At 38.7% G+C, this 22,398-nt stretch overlaps 1 protein-coding gene across 3 annotated transcripts in view; it reads left to right on the top strand.

The window, feature by feature from the left end:
• Window positions 1-667: 667 nt before the first annotated feature.
• Window positions 668-22,398, top strand: part of LOC140150702 (xylosyltransferase 1-like) — a 222,024-nt gene continuing 200,293 nt past the window's right edge. For all 3 annotated transcript variants that reach the window (XM_072172788.1, XM_072172786.1, XM_072172787.1), the window contains exons 1-2: window positions 668-853; window positions 4,574-4,829. In XM_072172788.1, the coding sequence (XP_072028889.1) occupies window positions 4,638-4,829 (192 nt within the window). In that variant the 5' untranslated portion in view covers window positions 668-853; window positions 4,574-4,637. The remainder of the gene's footprint in view (window positions 854-4,573; window positions 4,830-22,398) is intronic.

Below are 22,398 nucleotides of genomic sequence, written 5' to 3'. Positions count from 1 at the left end.
TAAAGCAATCAATTATCGTTTCTGAAATTAACAACAAATTAACTTTTGGAAGTCCAAGTTCTTTGTCACATTTCCTTGCCTGATATCATGTTAAAAGTTCTATTACCATGCTCATTGGAATTGTGTTCTTTTTCATATGTAAACAGTTGTTTTAATAGTACAATTTACCTAGGAAATATTCTACAAGAATTATTTAGTGCTATAACAGGGAAAACTTGTAAAACATACTCTAGAAACACTTTGCCAACACACGTCAGGAAGTCAGTCACTCATGCACTGAGTGTACACACACTCAGGACCGCGACACTCCGGCACTTGTTGGAAGACATCTAGTACAGCAGACAGTACATGTACAATGTGATTCTTTCATTTATAATTAGGATTACGTCATTGCCAGAGCTTGTTTATTTGTTCATTAGAATGATTGACAGCGGTGGGCGGACTTATACGCTTTGTACCGCTCACAAAACAAAGCTCTGGCAATGACGTAATCCTAATTATAAATGAGAGAATCACATTGTACATGTACTGTCTGCTCACTCTGCTGTATTAGATGTCTTCAGCTGCGGTATAGCACGGTATAGGCAGTTTGCAGAGAGTGTCGCTTCTCTACCTTTATTTTCTCTGACACACTGTGGTATCTCTGTATTGTACTGTACTTTTAATAACGTGTGTTGTATGGTGGTGTACACTGCAATCAAGTATGTTGAGTTTCTTGTAAACAATCTAAATATAACTGGATCTAAATATGACTGATCATCATTTACCGGTGAACCTGTAAATGTTATCGAAGTGAGACTGCAACCATTGCATTTGTGGACCATTGCTCTGCTCTGCCGAGTGTGACTGACAGGTAAGCTTACCCCCCTCGACCTCGGCCCTCAACTTCCCTCCAGACAAGATCCAGAATAAATAATTCTAGAGTACAGAATGAATAGTGCTAGCAGGTCGTACGCTACTTCAGTTGTTTGTCAGCATTCTCTTGGATGTCGCAGTCGGCATCGCGGCATATGATGTTGTACAAAAACAAGGAACACATGTATGATGTAGTTCGCAACACAAACTTAAATAACGGGCAAAACAGACACATCATTTATCGGTATGACATTTTCGTATTGGTGCTGCCCTATCTAAGTTTGCACTGAAGTGCCATCTCAGTTTTGGTGCGCCGATGTGGATCATGTGTTAATGAATTTTTATTTATTCTGGATAAATAATGGGGTATTAATTACAATTACAAGCATAAAGAGTTTAGACAAGAAGTACAAGAAGCTGTGTAATTAATATTATGACAAACATGCAACTATTTAAGCTACAGGAGCCTTGTATTTTTTAGTGCAACGTTGCACTAGCTTTTTGTATGTATACACGTCATCCCATACCGTTGTGCAGAGCTACTACGGTATGGGTTCCTCGTAGAACACATGTACGTTGTGCTCTATTGATGTCCAACTCCAAGAACAATCACATTGAACATTATATCTTACATAAGGAAGTGTTATTGTATGGGGAATCTTTGAAGGAACATCACATAGTAGGCCTACAGAATAGGACCCATCATCCGCTGTTTGGGATCCTGGTTGGGTTCCCTCACACTCAGTCTCATCCAGTTCAAACATAAAAAACCAAAAGCGCGTTGCACATATTTAATCAAGACTCATATTATTATTATGCACACAAAGTTTGGTCAATATGCCTAGAAAAGTCAAATTTTAGCGAAATTTAATACTAAGTAACTGTACAATCCTATGCAAGTCCCACATACTGACCGTGCTACATGAAATCAATGTTAGCAGTCAGGTGGCCACTGGCCATTCCAGCGTGCGTGAACATTCTTGCAGCCGGTCCAGATGCGCAGCTCAATTAGTTCCAGTAACTTACAGGGCTCTATATTGATATCCGTTCCACAAATAAGAAATATCACAATATGTAGGCTCATTCCTTGATGCTTGAACTTTGGATTTCTTTTAAAATGTACAGTGGATCCCTATGTACCGCTGCTGGACTATAGGTCTGTAGACGTCATTATGTTTATGCTTACAGGACTAGCAGCTCAATGAGCTCATCCCAGCTCAACCATAGTAAAGCCAACTATTACAACTTATCATTTTTTCCAAACAATTGGAACACTCTTCCAGAGCACATACTGTAGTCTAACGTTAACATGTCATATATGTGTACAATGTACATCCATATCAAAACGATGCACTTGTCGGCTGCTAAATGTGTCTCATTTCACATAATAGCTAGGAATAAATACCATTCTCATCTCAAGTGGAGGTCACTTCCAATCATCCCTAAGTCACATGGATCAGGAATATATCTCTGTATTCCTATACCATGTGACTTGGGGATGATTTGAAGTGATCTCCACTTGAGATGAGTCTGGTATTTATTCCTAGCTATTTTGTGAAATGAGACACATGTAGTAGCCGACAATTGCATCGTTTTGATATGGATGTACACATAATGTAGAGGACACAAACTTATAAAGGAAACTCTGGCTAGCTACATCAGCCAGCAAAAAGACCTGGACTAATTATCATCATATCTTCTCGGTTGGCTTCAAATGAGAAGCGTTGAGAATCAGTTTTTTTGTTCTAAAACTTGTTCGGCTGGTTCCTGGAGCAGCGCTGGTTCCCACACATGACATGGCAATAAATTTAATCGATCGGAAATCGGGGAACATTAAAACATCAACAGATTTCAAAATATGAAACTTAAATGGCGAGTGGTCGTAATTTTGAGCCATATCATGTTTACGTGGTGAACCAGGCATGATGTCATAGGCGATAGATCGCTTCATTCCATTGGTTGTTTTTGCCAGGATTTGGCTGTTCCATCAAACGTACATGTATTGGGCACTTGCATGCCTTTTTGGCTTATTCCAATAACAGCAAGAAGTGTTGAGTAGTATTTCAGTAGATGTCATGTGTAGAACTTAAAGTTGATTATATGTTGGATGAGGATTGAGGCTTCAATGTCTTTTGTGTCTGATCAGGGATGCAATTTCCTCAAGAATATTCTCGCAATAATTCGCAAATGACTGAGCTAGAATCCAAATTAATTCTTATAAAAATATAAAGTTAACAACAGCTCATAGACGTGATTTTAATTCTGTTGGTCGGACATCCGGGCATGAACCGGCTGACAATAGCACTGGAGTGAAAACAACATTCGCATTCACTGAACTCTGGAGTGTATCACAAGCTATCACACTATTGTGCCAGGTTTCGACTCCCTGCAAATAAAAATATGTGATAAGTTGTTTTCACTCCAATGCATGAATGGATGTGACATGGCCTGACCGAGAGAATATAAACTTTTGATCCAAACACAAAGAATTAATTCCTACCTCGGAATTTTCAGATGGCACTCTATCTTTCATCAGCGAGTGAGTGACTGTATCAGGTCGCGATTTTCTTGACCTTTGACCTGATAACAGACTCGTAGACTCCTGAAAGTTTGAACCGTCATAGACATGTACAGTTTGGATAATTAAATAATCAATAATGGTTTGTGCAAGATTATGTGATGAGAATCAAATTAATGGTTTGTGCAAGATTCTGTGATGAGAATCAAATTATTTACTGCCAAATATGCATATATCTGCAACTCCAAAGTAAGTCACAAGAACATGCTGATCAACTGAATGAATGCACAGTATATTGTACACTATATAGTACAGTATATGATCAGTTATAGGTAGCAGGGGTCTACAAAATTATTATTTCAAGTAAGTTGTGCAAATATTGCAAACAAAATTGGCATCTACCGTACTATAAAACAAACAAAAACAATATTATTAGAAGTTTTAATAAAAAAAAATCCCTTTTTTCATAATTTACTTTTATTTACTTATTTTACCACGGTAAATTAAGAATTTAAGATGGCGGTAAATTACCATGTAAATTAACCGGTAATTTACCGACTCACAACACTGCAATAGACGGTAATAACATTATCGTGAACAATGCCTAAAACAGACTTGCAGAAAATGAATGTAACAACTACATGTAGTTACAGTGTACTATCACAGGCAAATTGTAGAGCTGGACTAATTGCTCTCACAAATTTCAAGGATGGTCACACCAGCCAAGGCTGTTGGTGCCCCACTGGCCAAGATGTCCATGGCAAAAGTATCAAATTCTCAATGAAGAAAGCTAGAATGGCTTAGTGCCCCTAAAATGTGCTGCTTTTGAGGCCAATGTGATGAAATTTGAGATTTGAAGCCAGTGTGGCCCCAGCCCCTCAAAATGGTGAAATGCAAAAGGTTGCTTCACTCACTATTCCAGGGACGTCACAGTACAGATCCTGGAGAAATTTCTCCAGGATCTGTGGTTGAAGCCAATGTGGCCTTGCCAAATGACAAACTTTCAGAGTTGAACAGTGGAATTGCAGACTGCAATTACTATTGAATCAATTGCCATCTTAGACATGAGTTAGATAGAGGATGTGGTATGGGTAAGGTTGGTGAAGTGACAACTGTATACTATACAATTATACTTGTAATATTGTTGTTCCAAATTACATATCTCAATTTTGCCCCATGTTCATTCATTCATCCTTCCAGAACAAGAGTCTGAAGTCGAATACACCAACCAGTGAAACCCTTCATTGTACAATCAACAAGAACAATGGCCAGTGGACCAATTCATCGTTCCGCCAGATTTTGCTATCGTTATCGGTTTGTGCTGTACATCGCGGGGCTTATCGTCGGTGTTCAGTGTCTTGTGGCATGGAGTTTCCTATCCATTGATAGTCAGGAGAGGGATATAATTGAGTTTGGACGAGAGAAACGAGGAGGGGGACGGAGTCCTAAGGAACAGGTGAGTACATTTATATGTTAAAATCTCAGGGCCTACCATATTTGAAGCCAAAAAGTGTAACTCTGTCTTTATAATTGTAAATTTAAACTTATGATCTCAACACAAAATTAAGACGTACCTCAAATTTTCGGTCACAACTTTGACCTTCATCTGGAGACTGGCAACCCAAGTTTGGGATCAGTGACCTTTTGGACACTTGACCCCAAAACCCGGTCGTACACTCTGGGTAACTTGTATCGGCCCCCGTCGCGACCGGGACGCTAGATACTTTGAAAGGGGTGTGAAGGAGTCAATTTACATCAGAGTCAACCAACCATCTCTCAACCGCGACGGGGGCGATACAAGTTACCCAGAGTGTACGACCGGGTTTTGGGGTCAAGTGTCCAAAAGGTCACTGATCCCAAACTTGGGTTGCCAGTCTCCAGATGAAGGTCAAAGTTGTGACCGAAAATTTGAGGTATGTCTTAATTTTGTGTTGAGATCATAAGTTTAAATTTACAATTATGAAGTCTACCAACACAGATGAACTTTCATGCTAACTCTGTCTTTATTTAATTATATTTGTATCAAAAAGGAAATTTTGGGTACCGAAAAATCTACCAACTCAAAACACATGGCCATTACAAAACTATGTTTGGGTATCTAAGTTACAATGTAGCTATTCACCGATACAATACAATACAATACAACTGAAATTTATATAGCGCCTAAAACCAAACAATTGTACTAAGGCGCTGATAAACACTTAAACCAAATAAAATTACAGTCCATAGGCAACATTAAACAAATGGCATTTCAAGAGTCTTTTGAAAATGAGAAGAGAGTTTGCATTTCTGATATGTTTCGTAGCCGGTTCCATTGACGAGGTGCGTAGCATGTAAAAGCACGGTCTGCAAATGTTCGGTGGTGAGTTCTGGGTTGAATAATAGTGGTGCAGAGGAGGAACGAACGGCCTGCGGTCAGTCTGTATCTGGAGCATGCTTGAAAGATATTCAGGAGCCTGTTGGTGGAGAGATTTGTATGTAAGAACCATGATCTTAAAGTCAATTCTTTGCTTAACAGGCAACCAATGCAAGTTGATGAGATCGTCAGAGATGGGGTCGTATTTTCGCTTTCTGGTGATCAACCTAGCTGCAGTGCGTTGAATGTTCTGGAGTCTTTTGAGGAGATTGTTGTTGATACCTGCTAACAAACTGTTACAGTAATCGAGTCTAGATGTGACTAAGGTGTGAACAGCTAATTTGGCGGAGTCTGTGGTTAACATTTTCCTCGCCCTACCAATATTGACGAGTTGGAAATTGGCGGACTTAGTAATACTTGCAACTTGAGCAGCCATTGTCAAACCCGGGTCAAACATAACTCCAAGGTTCTTCACTGGGTCAGATTTGACAGCTATATCAACACCTGCGATGTTAACATTCGGAAGATGGATCTTGGCCAGTTGGGATCTGTAACCAAGCATAATGACCTCGGTTTTATCAGCGTTCAACTTGAGATAATTCTCAGACATCCATATATTTATGTCATTCACACACTGCTCAAGTTTGGACACAGCAAGATTCACACCACTTGAAGATGTGGGGCAAACAGACACATAAACTTGGGTATCATCAGCGTAGATGTGAAGTTTCATCCCGTGTCTACAAATAATGTCACCAAGAGGAAGGATGTAAATCGAAAACAACAAGGGCCCAAGCACAGACCCCTGTGGCACTCCATACTGCAGATGTTGTGGAGCAGAGAACTTCCCGTTTATATGCACACATTGATTCCGATCCGAAAGATATGATGAAAACCAGTCCAAGATGGTAGCCTTTATTCCAAGATGATGTTGTAATCTGGCAAGTAACACAGCGTGATCGATAGTGTCAAATGCACTGCTGAGGTCCAACAACAAAAACATCAATTGCATTTTCAATTGCTAGCAACACAATTGAAGTTCTGTCTCACTGGTAAATAAAATGACTGTCATTAGCGATTACCGTGCTCAACTGCTCATACAACTGTAGACCAAGTTTCTAAAAAAAGTGGAACTTTTGTGAAATTTTTCTTCAAAATGGGCAGATTTTCAATGTTTTTACAGAAAAAAGTGGTCCATTTTATTAGGATTGACAGGGGGTGAAATTGGTGAAAATCTGCATCGGAAACCCGGAAGTGAACCAAAAGTCAGTGTTCTAGTTCATAGTTCGTCATTTTAGCGTGACTTTCAAGCTTACCTAATGATTTTAACAGGAATTGTCATGCTAAAAATGACCTCTGATAAACGCTCCCCGTTTGGAAAATGCAACGCCCCCGGGGGCGTTTATTCGAGGAAATACGGTATGTGTTTTTATGTATGTCATTGGCAGGGACACGTGATTTGCGCGGAAATTTTTTTCCGCGCAATTGGCTATTTTTTTCCTATGGGCAGGGATACATGATTTGCACTGAAAAAAGGTTCCGCGCAATCTCCGCGCAATTGGCTATTTTTTCCCGCACAAATCACTTGTCGCTGGTCATTGGTTGAAGGTATTTATGCAAGCATGTAAAAGGAAATGAAAACAGTAAAGTTGACACTTCACTTCTTTTTTTATGAAAAAACCTTGGATACATGTAGCTCTGTTGGTCAGAGAACTTGCTAGCTATAAGATACCCAAGAGTCCCAGGCTCAAATCCTGATTAATAAGGATAAAAACAAAATCTTTGTTTGCGGTCTTGAGGAAAAGAATTAAGTGGAATCACAATTTGTGAGAACTATTTAAGATCACAGTTGCAATCATATTTAATTTACCCAGGAGTTGCATGTTCAAATCCTGATTAAGGATAAAATCAAAATCTTGGTAAAAAAAAGAAGAATAAATTGCAATCACTATTTGTGAGAGTATTTAAGATCACAGTTTGCAATCATATTTAAAGGGCAAATTTATACCTCTACTTACTAGTATATTCACAAAGCCCCTGCTACAATGTATTATTTATTAAATCTACTTAAGCAGCTTTTTAATGCGTTATTCCACGAGGGAGACTTCAACAACCTTTCACATTTTAGATGTCTATGAAACTTAAAACCATTCAATCATAGGGCCAATTCCAATTCTGTTACACCGACTAATGAACAAGTGCAAATCTACTTTGTCATCCGCTCTGAGAGCCACTTTTCAATCCGCACCCATCTGAGAAATATCGCCAAATTGCCATGACGATGAGTGAGAAAGAGGCAACATTCGTGCTGAGACAAGACACTTGTCTCTCTTGGCCTGGGAGAATAGATTAATTGATATATAGGATTTGATTCGGTGGCACATAAGGGGTGGAAAAGAATAATTGTATTGGTGTGATTGTGTACTTCTAGTAATGCTTTTTGATGATTTCTTCTTTTTTCCATCCATTATTGATGTTGTGAAAGCATCGTATCATTGATTTATTAACTTTATCTCTGGGATACTTTAGACAACAAAATTTACACACGCAAATTTCGCATGGTGGTTGCAACAGTAATTATGGTCACCATCTACATTTATCCTTTTAAATCAACAATTGCAATTGGTGGTGACATTGAAACCATTTAGGCCTACAGTGTATACTAGGGCTGCTAAGAATGCACGATTTTGGAGGCTAAAAACGCACCCTGCTTGTGATTGGCTGCTGGAAAATCTAGGTCGGTAAAATGACCATCAAAAGGAGATGCAGACCCCACATCGCATCATCGCGCAGACAAATTAAATGTACATTTTAATTTCATCGTGTGATGCTACGATGGACTTTAAGATGATCTGCCACAACCCCAAGAGTTTAGGCTTAGGGTTAGGTTTTAGGTTTAGGGTTAGGTTATGGGCTTAACTGCTGCTAACCCAAGTTGAGTGCCAGCTAATTTTACTATCCAGTTAGAGCGCTGGCTCGGGCCACAATCTTTTTATCGAACATGCGGGATCAGAGTATATGTTAAAGGGGTATCACTATCGCCCCCTTAAAAAGATTTTTTTTGGTCGTGTCTATTATGAAAAAATCATTTAGGATTAGGGTTAGGAGTAGGAGATTGGGTTTAGCCACCACTATACTAAACATGCTAAAGTTGCTCCTATAATACGTTTCCTTGGTCTCCAAAGAAGAAAGACATGTGGTGTTGTTTCATTTGCTTTAGGCCCCTAACAGTCAATTTTGAGTTTCCCATCACATAATTTCTGAAAATAAGTGAGGTAACTTTTTCATTATTCATTATTCATTATATTTCTGCCTTTCATTATCATGACCAACACGCATGTAAAATGTTTTGTTATTTGCCGCTCACTCACTTGAAGATGGATGTTTAGCCCAAATGAGATTCAAAAGTATATTACAAAGAGTCTGCAAGGTTGACAGCAAAATGCATGTTTTGATTTTGATTTTTGGAAAATCACAATAATGAATTCAAGTGAGGGTCAGAAAATGAAGTGAGGGCGGGTGACGGGAAACTCAAAATCGACTTTCCTTGGCCTTAAACATAGCTCCAAACTGGCCTCTCGTCAGCCAGATCTCATTACTCATGGCTTCATTGCTTTCATGTTTTGCCATTATCAGCAGTACATGTAGATAAAAAAATAACATTACATTAAATGGGGAACTTCAATTACTCAATGAAATGTTGACACAGGCTTTACCAAATGGTTGTCCATATGACCGTCAAATGACCGATACAGCCATTAATAGAGCAATTTTGATAGCGACAGACTACATTTATCTTAGCTTTTGAAAGGAACTTTAGTGTATATTGGACCATCCATTCAGCATTGCCCATTATCATTGCTAAGCATTTGTGTGTTTATGTATTTTTTTAAATTTGTTATTTGTTTGTTTAAGGGGGTACTACACCCCTGCCCCCTTTTTGTGCCTATTTTTGCGTTTTTTTCAAAAAATTATAGCGCATTGGTGACAAGTAAGATATGTATATTATAGGGGCAAGGACTACAACTACTGCACTGGAAATTTTATTTCAGCACAGACAAAAGTTGTGGAGTTACAGTCAAAAAACACCCTTTTTACGCATTTTTATTATGGCGGATGGTGTCAGGCCACAATGGGAGTGACCCCCCGGGTAATTCCATTTGAAATCTACACCCCCTGTGTGGGAGACTAAGGTCCTGTCTGCCATAGGGGATGTATGGATTTCAGCTTGAATAGCCAATTTTTTCCCCTGGTCGTCATCCATTGATAGATCAATATGAAGGGATGTGCGTATGATTCGGTATAGATAGCAGTGAAGAAGCTGACACCTTCTCTTGTATTGACATAATGGGTCATTCACACCCATGATATAGAATGTGCTTGTCATCTGTCGCACTTGTACTAGTGAATATCTTACATACACATTATTTGGCTTTTCCTGTTGAAATCCATCCACCCCCTGGAAGACATGACTTTAATCTCTCACACAGGGAGTGTGAATTTCAAATGAGGTTACCTGAATGGGTGACTCCATTTGAAATCTACACTCCCTGTGTGGAAGATTTTAAGGTCATATGTCTTCCATAGGGGGTGTATGGATTTCTGCTGGAATACCCATTGCAGCGATACAAATGAACCATCACTATCACTCTCATAGCAAAGAGGCAGCTTAGAGGAACACACAGGTCGAACATGAAAAATCAGTTTAAAAACAGTCTGCCATGTTTGATGTTCATAACGCTTTACTCGTTCCCGTTGGCGGTGAGGAGACAAATCCCAGCCCTGTCAATATATTGTTGATCTGCCAGTACTATGACATGTGCACGGTTGTGATACCCACCTCAACATGAGGAAGAGGAGCATAAAAAAGTGGAACATTATTGTCCTCTGAATTTATTAAAATATTAAAACATTACAATTATGGCAAACATAAACATTATGAATAATCTACACCAAGATATCTTAATATCTTGTGAACAATTGTGTATGAAGTTCCTAATTGTGTTCCATACACCTTCCCGCCATCTCATGAAATACCTTGTATTAAAATGCAATGCTTTCAATGTAAGCAAGTATAGCAAGCATGAATCAGGTACAATTTTAATATCCCACAAAATAATGTGATGATCATTTTGTGCTGGCGACAGTCTGGATTGATTTGTCTACATGGTCATGATGCTAGGGCAACACTAATTGCTTCAAAGAAATGTGTTTGCATGCTCTCTCTCTACATCTCTCTTTCTCTCTCCTTTCCACTACCCAAAGTACCCATCTCTCTCTCTCTCTTAAGCCCGATCCTGACTCCACATCGCAGCAATGCGATGCTGCGATGCTATAAAAAGTGTAATCTGAGCCAGGTTTTTACGAGCTCAGCAGTGAAAATTCTCATCGCGGTGGAAATTTCGGTCCGCTGATGGAGTTGAACAATGTTCAACTTTTTCGCATCAGCGCTGCAATATCGCAGCCGTGCACACTTCTGATTCGCTGCTGGAAAATCAAGGTCGGTAGAATGACCTTAAAAGGAGATGCAGACCCCACATGCTTTAAAAACATCGCAACATCACGTGATGAAATTAAAATGTGCATTTTAATTTCATCGCGCGATGCTGCGATATTTAAACAGCATCGCAGCATCGCATCGCATCGCGCTGCGAAGTGGAGTCAGGATCGGGCTTTACTCTTTCTCTTTTCCTCTGTCCATCTCTCTCATGATTTTTCTCTCATGTCCTCTATCCATCTCTGTAAAGTCCGATTCAGACTTCACATCGCAGCCACAATGAAATCTGAGCTAGGCTTTTACGAGCTCGGCGGTGAAAATTCTCATTGTGCAGTGAAATTTCCATCGGTGACTTTTTCGCTCTCTCTTGTGATATGCACACTTGGCTGCTGCAAACTCAAGGTCGTTATTCACTGTGGAAATAAGGACAGCAACACTTTCATCGTGATCGCGGTATATCATTGCATGCAGTACATAAAAAATTTCATCGCACAATGCTGTGGTGTAAAAAGCATCACTGCAGTGCACATTGTTGCGATGTGACATCTGAATCAGTCTTTACTCTATCTCTCCCTCTCTATAATCTCAGTCAGTCATTCTTTCTCTGTCTCCCTCTCTCCCCCACTTCCTAGTCTTCCTTCCTCTCTCCTCCCCTTTCCTCTCTTTGTGTAATGTCAATATCAAGAGTTAACAACCTGGGAATTGTTTCTTCACCATCAGGGCTGGAAAAAATGTTTTTTTCCCGGGAAGCCACAGTCATTCTTGTTTAATTTCCCGCGAACCAAATGGCTGCGAAGCAGCCATCGCGCCGCGTGAGCGGCGCCAGGGGGGTGTCTGAGGGGGGATGTGCCCCCCTGAGATGTTGAAGATTTTTGAAAAATGAAGGTGCAATTGGCGCCATTTGGTGCATACTTTTTTCACTTTTTGGCACTATATAGGAGGTTATATGAACGTATAAAATAGCATGATTTGGCCCGTAAATGACACAGGTCGCTGACAAAATCATCTACCGTCGGCAAACATGAAACACATCAAATGCATTTGTATTGTACCCGTACCCGTGTGAAAGATTTTTTGTAACCGACATATGTTGTTAGTATCGTCATTCGTCAATAAAATGGATGTACAAGAAGAATAAACAGTTGTTTATGTGTTCTTTGTATGGTCTAGTTATCCACAATTTCCATCTTACCTTTCCTAATAATCATTCTAATTAATAATAAATAATTCCACGGTAAATCCATGTCATTGGTAAATGTAAACATTACGTTTCAACTACGACAGCTCGCACGTGGTCTGATGTCAATCGGGTGGGCCGTGGTTCCCGTGTTCTTTTTTAGTGCATATAAACAACGATACAGAAAAGAGCCAACCAGAGAGACGGGGTTTCGTTGTTTTGATACAATTTGAGACTTGTTTCTCAAAACTTATTGACGCGCATGACGTAAATAATAATAATATTAATATTATGGAAACATTTAAACATCCAATAAGAAGATCAAAGACATTAAAAATAAATATAAAATAAGTATATTAAAATCATGATATATGATACAGTACATAACGCAAAAATTAGGGATTTTTTTCAGGTGACATTTATTATAATAATTTTTAGCTTCATATTTTTTAGGTGTCTCAAACATAAAAATTAATGATCCTTCAGGCTCTGTGAAAGTTCAAACTGGCATTATTCAGGTCGAGACACTATTACTTTCTGAATTTTCTGCATCTGAACATGAAAAAAACTCAATGAGTGATTAATAGGCTAAACAAATTGAACTCTAAATTTAAACGATTTTTATTATGATCAAGATTATATTAGGTCTACATTTTATATATTTGACATGTTCTGATGTTCACCGAAAAAATGGTAAATGGAAAAGAATGTATAATTGTCCAGTAAAATGTTTGTTTGTTGTTATTTATTTATTTTTTTCAAAATAAAACTTCATTCTTGTGATTTTTCAGAGGAAAATAAAATAGTTAAAAGATCTGAAAATCATGTTTTAGAGTTCAACATTTTTTAAAGCTCAACAAGTTAACTTACCAGGTACGAACTTGGCGTCAGGCATGCCGGAGGTGAATGGAAATCAATCACACATAAATGTCAATGCTGGTTTCGTTCTGTTGATCTTGTCAACTACTGCAGATACCTTGTGCATTTTGGAGCGCACATCTTGGGCTATGAAATGCCAAGGCCTTCCTTTAAAGTGCATGTTCAATGCTTGTTTGACGACACTGTTGCACTTGGAAATTGGTGGTCCATTCCAATGGATCACCAGTTCGTCATTAATGTCCTTAACATCCTTTCTGTTAGTGGAAGATTTGGAGCCTCCTCGGACATCCTTGATTCTTTCTATTATACTTCCCATGCTCTCCACCACCGATTCTGGGGGGTAGCTACAGTAAATTTGGGCTATAGTACTCAGAACATGATGGGCTCCTAAAAACAGGTTGGGTGTTGTGAATACCCTTTGAAAAATGTCAGTATCTGATTTGCAATCCTCCAGATCACCACGATGTCTGTAGATGTTGGTACAAAGATTAAGAGCTCCTTCTCTCTGAGTAGGATGTTCTGACTGAAATGAAGTCACCTCGGGCGTGGCGAGGAAGCTTTCTTCATTTCTTGCTTGTCTTGCTGCTGACAGAATTGGTAGAAGTGATGCTGCTTTCGCTTTCGCTTGAACTCCAGCGAAAAAGTCCTCTGTGAACCGCTTTTTCATGTGCTCCTCCATAGAAGCAAACATGGCCTGTCCCTTCTTTTTTATTTGCGTAATTGCAACAGCAGCAGTATTTGTATCATCAGGATCTTCTTCATCTTGAGCTGCTTGATCAGTGGCCCGGGTACTGCGTAGTGGGATCATTAATCCTACGTCTTTGGTAAGTAGGGGCAATGCAGCAAACGTCAAGTTTAACAACTCCTCTTTGTGTGTATTAAACATTGGGAAGTGTTGATCAGCTTCTGCATTCCAGACAGCCATATCACTCAAAGTTGTTATGTACGTGGTAAGTGCTTTTGACTTGGTCCAGAAGGGCAGATCTACACGTTGTAGCGTTTGGCTGACAATGCTCAAAACACGGTAGTAGTCTGATAACAGAACAGTCTTGAGTACAAAATGCAAAGTCCTGATCCTGCGAAGGAGGTCTTCGGCTTCCTTAGCCTGCCGGTCAGTGGATGCTGCAATATTCTCTAAGACACGCCGGACAATGCCGTAATTGGCGAGGAAGTTACTAAACACTCGATGTGCATAAGCTGCAAATCTTGTCTCGGAAAACCATAATGGAGCTTTCAGATCAACTCCGAGATCGTGTGCCATATTGAGTGCGGACTCGAAATTTTTCCCGAAGGAAAACTTACTTAAAATGGCAGCTATATCCCTGCAGATTTCATCTATCCACTCCGTGTTCTTTCTCATATCTTTGTCCGCAAGTTGTAATTTATGGGCGGCATCCCAGACAAAATTGACTCTGTCGTTCAGCTCCATTTTGGTTTTTAGTTTTGTGTGAACGTTCAAATTGAAATATTGCCCATCAAAACCAAAGCCAGAGATTTGGTCATGCTGGATGTTGTACTTTGAACACATATTATAAATGTCTTCGGCTATACTCTCCCCATCATGTTTGGATACAGATTCCACGCCAAGTGAAACAGCTGTGAGAAGGCTAGGCATACCAGGTGTAAACAGGATACCTGCAAACATCTGTCCAGTACGGCGCCTTGTTGTCAATTTATCAGCAATTATACCAATAGGCGGTAAATTTGACGTTGCCTCCAACGGATGTGCCAAGTACTCTTTAACACGATTATCAATCACCTCTGCAAAAGTCGGTCTTAGTTCTGCCGGGAATTTCCTTGAGTGGTTTAAGTTACCGATTTGCACATTTGCGTCAGCTAGTAAAAGGAGATCTACTTCGAAGTCTCCGAATGGGCGGCAGTTTTTAAGTAGGCGATAGGCCTGCTTGCCGACAGTTAGGCCTACAGATTGCTGTTTTTTCATGAGTTTTTTGTGTTCCTCGGTTTCCTTTGCAAGGATTTGCAAATTTGTCTGGTGTGCCATTTCCCCTGTGTGCCGTGCTATCGATTTTTTTAAGTTGCTGAAAGACTGGGGCTGGTTGGTCTCTGTGAAGTCAAGTCCATCAGAAAACTTATAATTGAATATGCCGGCCCCGACTCGGGAACGTACACTTGAATCAGTTGAGCATACTTCACATATTAAAATGTTGTTATCCACATCTGCTGTTATTTCTGCAAGCTCACATATCCTTTGAATACTTTTACTTGCTTGGATTAGTGTTTTAAGTGCTGAAATTTCGTCCGAACCACTCCGACATTTTTGCGTGTCTACAGGCCGCGTTGTTGATGCCGTCTCATTCCCAATTTTCAGTTCTGCTATCTTTTCTATAATCGTATCTAATTTTTCATTAATTTTCGCCGATTCAACCCCCGGTTCAGCTTCACTAGGTGGATTAGGTCTAAATACTTCTTCCATGGGCAGGATGATAGGTTCTACTGCCACTGCTTCTACTGGTTGTTCTTCATCATCATTCGATTTGGTTTCATCGTCCACCTTTCTCTTTTTAGTTGTAGGCCTACTAGTACTCGCGCTCCCTTCTGCTTCTGCTTCATCATCGGGCTGATTTCTCTTTCTGGACTTTCCAAATATGTCAAGGAGACTTTTGCTACGAACTTCGCCTAGTTCCTTGGTCCTAGAACCTGGATGCAAATTGCGGGTGTGCTCGCCAAGTCTATCCTTTCTCATGGAGACTTTACAATACCCACATTTAATATCCGATTTGGATGGGAAGTTTGATTTGGATGACGCCATTTTCATTCATGACCAACTATGATTCAACTAAATGAGTTGTATTGTTTTAAAGAACTGATTGACCTAGTAACACTATTAGCAAGTGAAATTTAACACGTGGGACATTATCTATGACATAAAACTTTTGCTAATAAATACAGGAATACACCTTGCAAAACTCCAATACAACGCCGGTTATTTAAAATCTTGACATGCATGCATTTAGGAAAATTTTTTTTTTACTCTTCAAAGTGATTAAAAAAAAATTGATGTTGGATGAGTGAAAAAAAAATTGTCATGACCCTAACTCCCTAGCCCCCGATAATATCTAATGGTGCGTCCCTTACTCCTATTGTGTGCAATGCAGAGTTGGAGCGCGGGTGAGCTATTCCTTGATTTATGTGAGCACAGATCAGTCGGGTCACGAGGCACAGGTCACGACCAAAACATTGACAGCCCGTCGCCTCTACAGTATTGCGGGTCGCGCTTGCTACCTTGATAATAATAACTAAAGTGCTGCATATGCGGCGACCGTGACTACGATATCTGCGACAGAGCTTGCATTTACGAGTTTGTGGAAAATTACAACAGCATGACGAAATGTTTTTTATGTACAACTGACAGGTTTGTGATGCAGCGAGCAAGCGAGAGCTCGCCCGGTTTAGCATGGTTAGATGTACGTACACGACTTTTAAGTTAAAACACGAGGTTGTTTGTAAGCTTATTCGGAGTTATTCCTTCACTTTTTGATCAGACTTCACAAGAGTTCTTTTCGATTTTGTTTTAGTTTTGTGTGTGTGAAATATTTCATTCATTTCAAGGCCCATCTTTTTTATTCATTGCTGAAAATTTCCCGCGAGTCGGCAAGATTTCCCGGGAAGGAGCTTCCCGTCTTCCACATTATTTCCCGGCGTGTTCACCATGTTCACATAAAAGGTAACATTAAACATTGAAAATCTCCCTGTTTAAAATGCAATTCTGAATTAAAAGTTGGCAATGCATACATGTATGTTTGTGAGAAACGGGATTTACTGAAAGTTGTGCACTGATAACAGCGTTTTGGCTTTTGGAGGGTAGATATTTAAAACAAACAATTGCATTGTCTTGACATAAAGTTGTAAATGTGGCCAATTTTGTTCCTCGTACTGGTTAGAGCACTAAATCTTTTTCGTAACTCGTATTATTTTTGTCCATATATGATTATTTTATGTCAACAAATGGGGATATGGGTATTGTCAGAAACTGTCGACAACACATCTTGAATTGAAGCAAAGTTGTAAATGTGGCCAATTTTGTTCCTGGTACTGGGTACGGCACTGAATCTTTTTCGTAGCTCGTATTATTTTTGTCCATAAATGATAGTTTTATGTCAACAAATGAGGAAATGGGTAGTGTCAGCAACTGTTGACAACACACCTAGGGCATATCTACAACAGTACTATTAAGAGTAGCCTATGATACACATTTTAAAGTAATGCACTAGAAAGGTTGACAGATTTGTGTCTTTAGGAGTCTATTGTATATTTGATTCGACAGGACACATGATCTACGACTGTCACAAATTGTGGACCATTTTGACAAAATCAATAATCATCAATTACAGAAAGATAAAGATGATCAAATGTTAAAATACCCCTTATTGTGTGTAAAAGCATGCAATCAACCCCTATTTAACACTTAAATGATGCATGATGAAAAGTTTTATGAAATATGCACCCTTTGTTAGCAATTTCAAGGATTTAAAAAAAAACTAATACCTCTATTTTTGGCATTTGAAGGAGGTTTTTAAAAACTGTTTCATGAGATAAATCAAGAATGAATATTTAAGAGATACAACAGACTTTAATATTTTGCCGGTTTTGTGCACCAACACACCCAATGTCAAATATTACACAGCAAAACATATTTTAAACAACTTGGTTTGTTCAAGTCCAGGTTTAAACAACATTTAAGTTATAAAATCAGGCAATTAAACAACCTGAGTTGTTTAAAATATTTAAACAGTTCAAAATATTTTTTTTGCAGTGTGCGGTCCCCGAATTGTCTTCAGGTACCGGTAAGACGGGTGTCAAGTCTGTGCAAACTTTCATCCAATTTTGTAACATGGTATTTATTGGAAAGAGCTTATAATATTGAAAAATCATCTTTTTTTTTTATAGTACGTTGTACGACAATGTAAAGGTATTCTGCCATTTTCAAATGTCAAATGCGGTTATTATGCAGAAAATGGTTCTTTCACAATGTCAAATGCTAAAATCATTCATTTGTGATGCAACAGACATTTTGTGTACTATACATGGTATATTATGAACACAAACTTGTCGCTTTGCATGCATTCATATTGGTGACAGGTAACTTGTGATCCGTAAATAAATATATATCATATTGTTTCTGAGACTTAAGTCTAATCACACTATTTCTCCTGAAGTCATTGTGTGTACGTGTATTCAATTGTAACCCATGAATTGTAAGTAATCATTTTTTGATTAATTTTCCCCCAAATTTAATCAGAATGTGAAATTTGATCAGTCGGATCATGTTCCCTGTGCTACATGACTTGTTTTGACTTCTTCCTCACCGCCTGTCATCTGCTTGATGGCATCATTATTAAAAAAAAAAAAAAATTGTTTGTTTGTCCTCCACAGCTTTGAAAGAGGGCGTGCGGGTGGTGGATTTATTTTTTATATTTTTTTTTTCGGATTTGGCGTATTTCTGGACCTTGCTAGAGTTAAATGCTACAATCATTCATGGTGACTTAAAAAAAACACCATTTTGTTTCTTTAATATGCAGTTAAAGTGATAATTTGTGTTCATGTCATAGTCTTTTAATGATTTGGTGGACTTTTTTTTAATTTCAACCATGAAAGAGGTCCAGAGGTACTCCAAATCTGGGAAAAAAATTTAATTTTACATATTTTTATAAAAAAAAAAAAAAATTGAAAAAAAAAAAAAATATTGGTCAGGCCTTCATCTGAGGAGCGGGCGGTGGAGGACAAACAAACAACTATTTTTTTTGGGCCTTATTGGAAGATGCGTATGGATTGAATTTGCCTTCATTACAAACCGGGTTTGTTCACCCATATTGAGTATGTACGCATGATTGTTCGGAAATTATCCGCCAAAAAAAAAGAGGATGATTTACTAACTTTCCAGGCATATAGTGCAAGCTGAGAACCATCAGACAATCAGTTGCACACTTTACAATATTATGTTTCCCACCTCGATACAGATTTTCTGAATCGGGTTGTGCTATTCCAGTTGAAATCCATACACCCCCTGGAGGACATGACTTAATCTTTCACACAGGAATTTCAATTGGGGTTACTTGATTGGTTGACTTCATTTGACATCTACACCCCCTGTGTGGAAGATTGTCTTCCACAGAGGATGTATGGATTTCAGCTGGAATAGCCCATTAAGTCAAGGTTCATCTACAGTAGATAGCAAAATTGTTAAATAAAAGTTTGTCAAATGAAAAAATGTAAGCATTTCTAAATATCTTATAACCCTATGGAACAGGTGCATTCAAAAGCTGTCTTTAGTTTCCATAGGGAGTGTATGGATTTCAACTGGAATAGCCCTTTTCATTCTTTACCTTTTTACAAAACGTAAACAATACAATTTATGATCACAAGGCCATTTAGTGAAATCTGCTAATGTGCAAATCCGTAAAGCACTGTATACAATTTGTGATTTAAGTGTTGACTTAAACTAAAACTTACAGTCGTAAAATGTTATTAGTTTCCATGGTTTCTGCTTCATTACATTTAAATAGAGTTGATTTGTTGCACTTTGATCATTATACACCTAAAACACAATAGCGGGGTTTCATGGATCATTTAACATGCAATTCAACTTGTGTGTATACATTACAGGTATTTGGTCCCTGGTTTGACTTATTTCTTTTCTTTTGGTCAGACAGATTAACGCATTGCCCTTTATCAATGTCATCGGGAAGTCTTTTACTAAACGAATGTCTGTTCACACTGTGCGGAATGAATTAAAGAAATTGGATCGCTGACATGGTGTAATTTGTGATGGTGGTGGGTAGGATATACTATGAACCCAAATGATCTCATTCCAGTTGCAAAGTTCTGTAATCCCCATTATAAGAATGATGGCTCAAAATTTGACCTCATGTTGTGAGTATGAGTTTGTGTACCCAAGACTTGCAAAGGTTATTATTTTATTAGCATTTCAAGCATGATTCAAGAACTGTGCCCTGACACATGATATATGTTTGAATTGATTAAGGTGGTACTACACCCCTGATAAATTTTGTGACTAATTTTGCATTTTTCTCAAAAAATAACTACACACTCACTGGTAACAAAAGTTATGTATATTATATAGGGGCAAGGAATCCAATTACTTCACTGAAATTTCAGTGATTCAAGACAAGTGGTTCATTATATATGTTAAGAAATGAGGTAAATTCTAGCGGTACCTCTATTATCATAAATAACGTACCGCTTGTCTTGAGTCACTGAAATTTTCAAAAATGTAAGCATTGAACTTCTACCTACCCCTATAGTGTTCCACTTCCTAAAAGAACCCCTCATGTGAAATTTGGTGGAAATCGATCATTGTCTAGGGGTCCCACAGGCCGTTCAAAAGTATTTTGCTAGTGTAGCACTAAATGCAAAAGGCAGCTATTTGGAATGCAATATATTTATGTAGAAAATGATAGCTGCTTTATGATTCATTCTACATAACTGTCCTGTCCATAGTTTCTGAGAGTTTTTCAGAGTCCTAATTCACAAAATTTAATGCAGAGCAGCTTTGGGCAATATAAACTACATAGTTACCAATAGCTGCCTTATGCTATATTCCACTGGAGCTTCATGTACACCAGTAATATATGGCAAAACGGCTACATGAATTTATGCTGAAGTCACAGAACTTTACACCCAAAGGCAGAACAATGTCAGAAATGGTACTAACTATGCTGCTGAGCACTAACTTAAAAAGGAAGCTTTAAATACCTGGTTGACTGCTTGCAAGTTGCATGTTTTATATTTTATTGTCATTTTCTCTTCAGATTTCGCTTCAAGATTTGGCATAAGTCTTGTTTATCACATTCAAAGTATCAACATTATGAGCAGATGCTTGTTATGCAGCAAAGTTAGGCCAGCTTTTAACATTCTCTGTGAGAAACTCATGGTCTATTTGTAAAACCATAACATCTATGGTAAAACTTGTAACATTTTGTGAACCATGAATCTTGGTTGACTAGATCAGCAAGGGTAGTACACTGGTCTATGTATTTGGGAAATTTGGGCTTCCCAAACCTAGTACCATAATGATCACTTGGTGCATGCATTACTTCCTGAGGCCTAACAGCCAAGAATCTGTCAGCTAGTGCTTGTTTCTCCTCTTTCAGTACAACACTACTGAAAAGTGCACATGGTACCATCTCTGCATTGAGGTGCAGAGATGCCTTTGGAAAGCTCTGATTTCACTTCTTGAAACCACAGGATCTACGGCTTCGTACATTAACAGACAGTGGTACAGTTTCAAGTCATTGCATGGTGCATTGACAGCAGACTTGCATGTAAACCACCACAAGCTGCTATAGATAAGGGTAGCAAATATCACTAAGTCCTTCACTCTTGGCAATTGTTGTCTTGTTGTAATTGTTCTGTTCCTTGGGGAAGTTGAGAAATTGGAGACTCCAGCAGACACGATCTTTATGGCATCATAGAATCTTGGCCATCCAACATGCTTTGTGCAGTGCTCAGGGTTGCCTCAAGTTCACTTTGTCCTTGTCACCTAAAAATACCACAAGACATAGTTCCACAACCTCTTGATGGTCATCTTTTGAAGGCCTAATTTGGGGGTTAAGGTTTCCTGAGCACTAGCTTTCCAAAGTCTCCAAGCATGCCAAGCTTCTATCATCTTCCGAGTGCTTTCTGTATGGGGAAAGGTTCAACTAAGTAAAGATGCCGATCACTCTTGTATGGCAGTAATAACTTGCGAAATGGCAAGAAAAGAGATACATCAGGCAACTTTAAGACCCCAATCTTTAAGTCATTGAACATATGAGTATAATTTCGCCAATGTGATGCCTACAACCTGACCACAGGAGTGCACTTCACGCCTAGGTGTTGCTGAATGGTTACACAGGCTGTTGTCACATGTTAGACTCTGTTGCTTCCAGTGGTGTCAAATTCCATGTTAACTTTCAGAGAAATGAAAAGGAAATCAAAACTTCATGAACAGCACTTATGTGTGAAAAATACAAATTATAGGCCTACAATCACACACTTTTCCCATTAAACATATTAAAATACATATGGCAGCTATTATTTTGTACATATTAATAGCCCAAAAAAGCTGCTTTATGTCCCAGGGGGGCCACTCATAT

Source organism: Amphiura filiformis, chromosome 4 (genome assembly GCF_039555335.1).
Source record: "Amphiura filiformis chromosome 4, Afil_fr2py, whole genome shotgun sequence".
Taxonomy (NCBI): domain Eukaryota; kingdom Metazoa; phylum Echinodermata; class Ophiuroidea; order Amphilepidida; family Amphiuridae; genus Amphiura; species Amphiura filiformis.
Note: the sequence above shows the minus strand (reverse complement) of the source record. Positions and strands in the feature narration are given on the sequence as shown.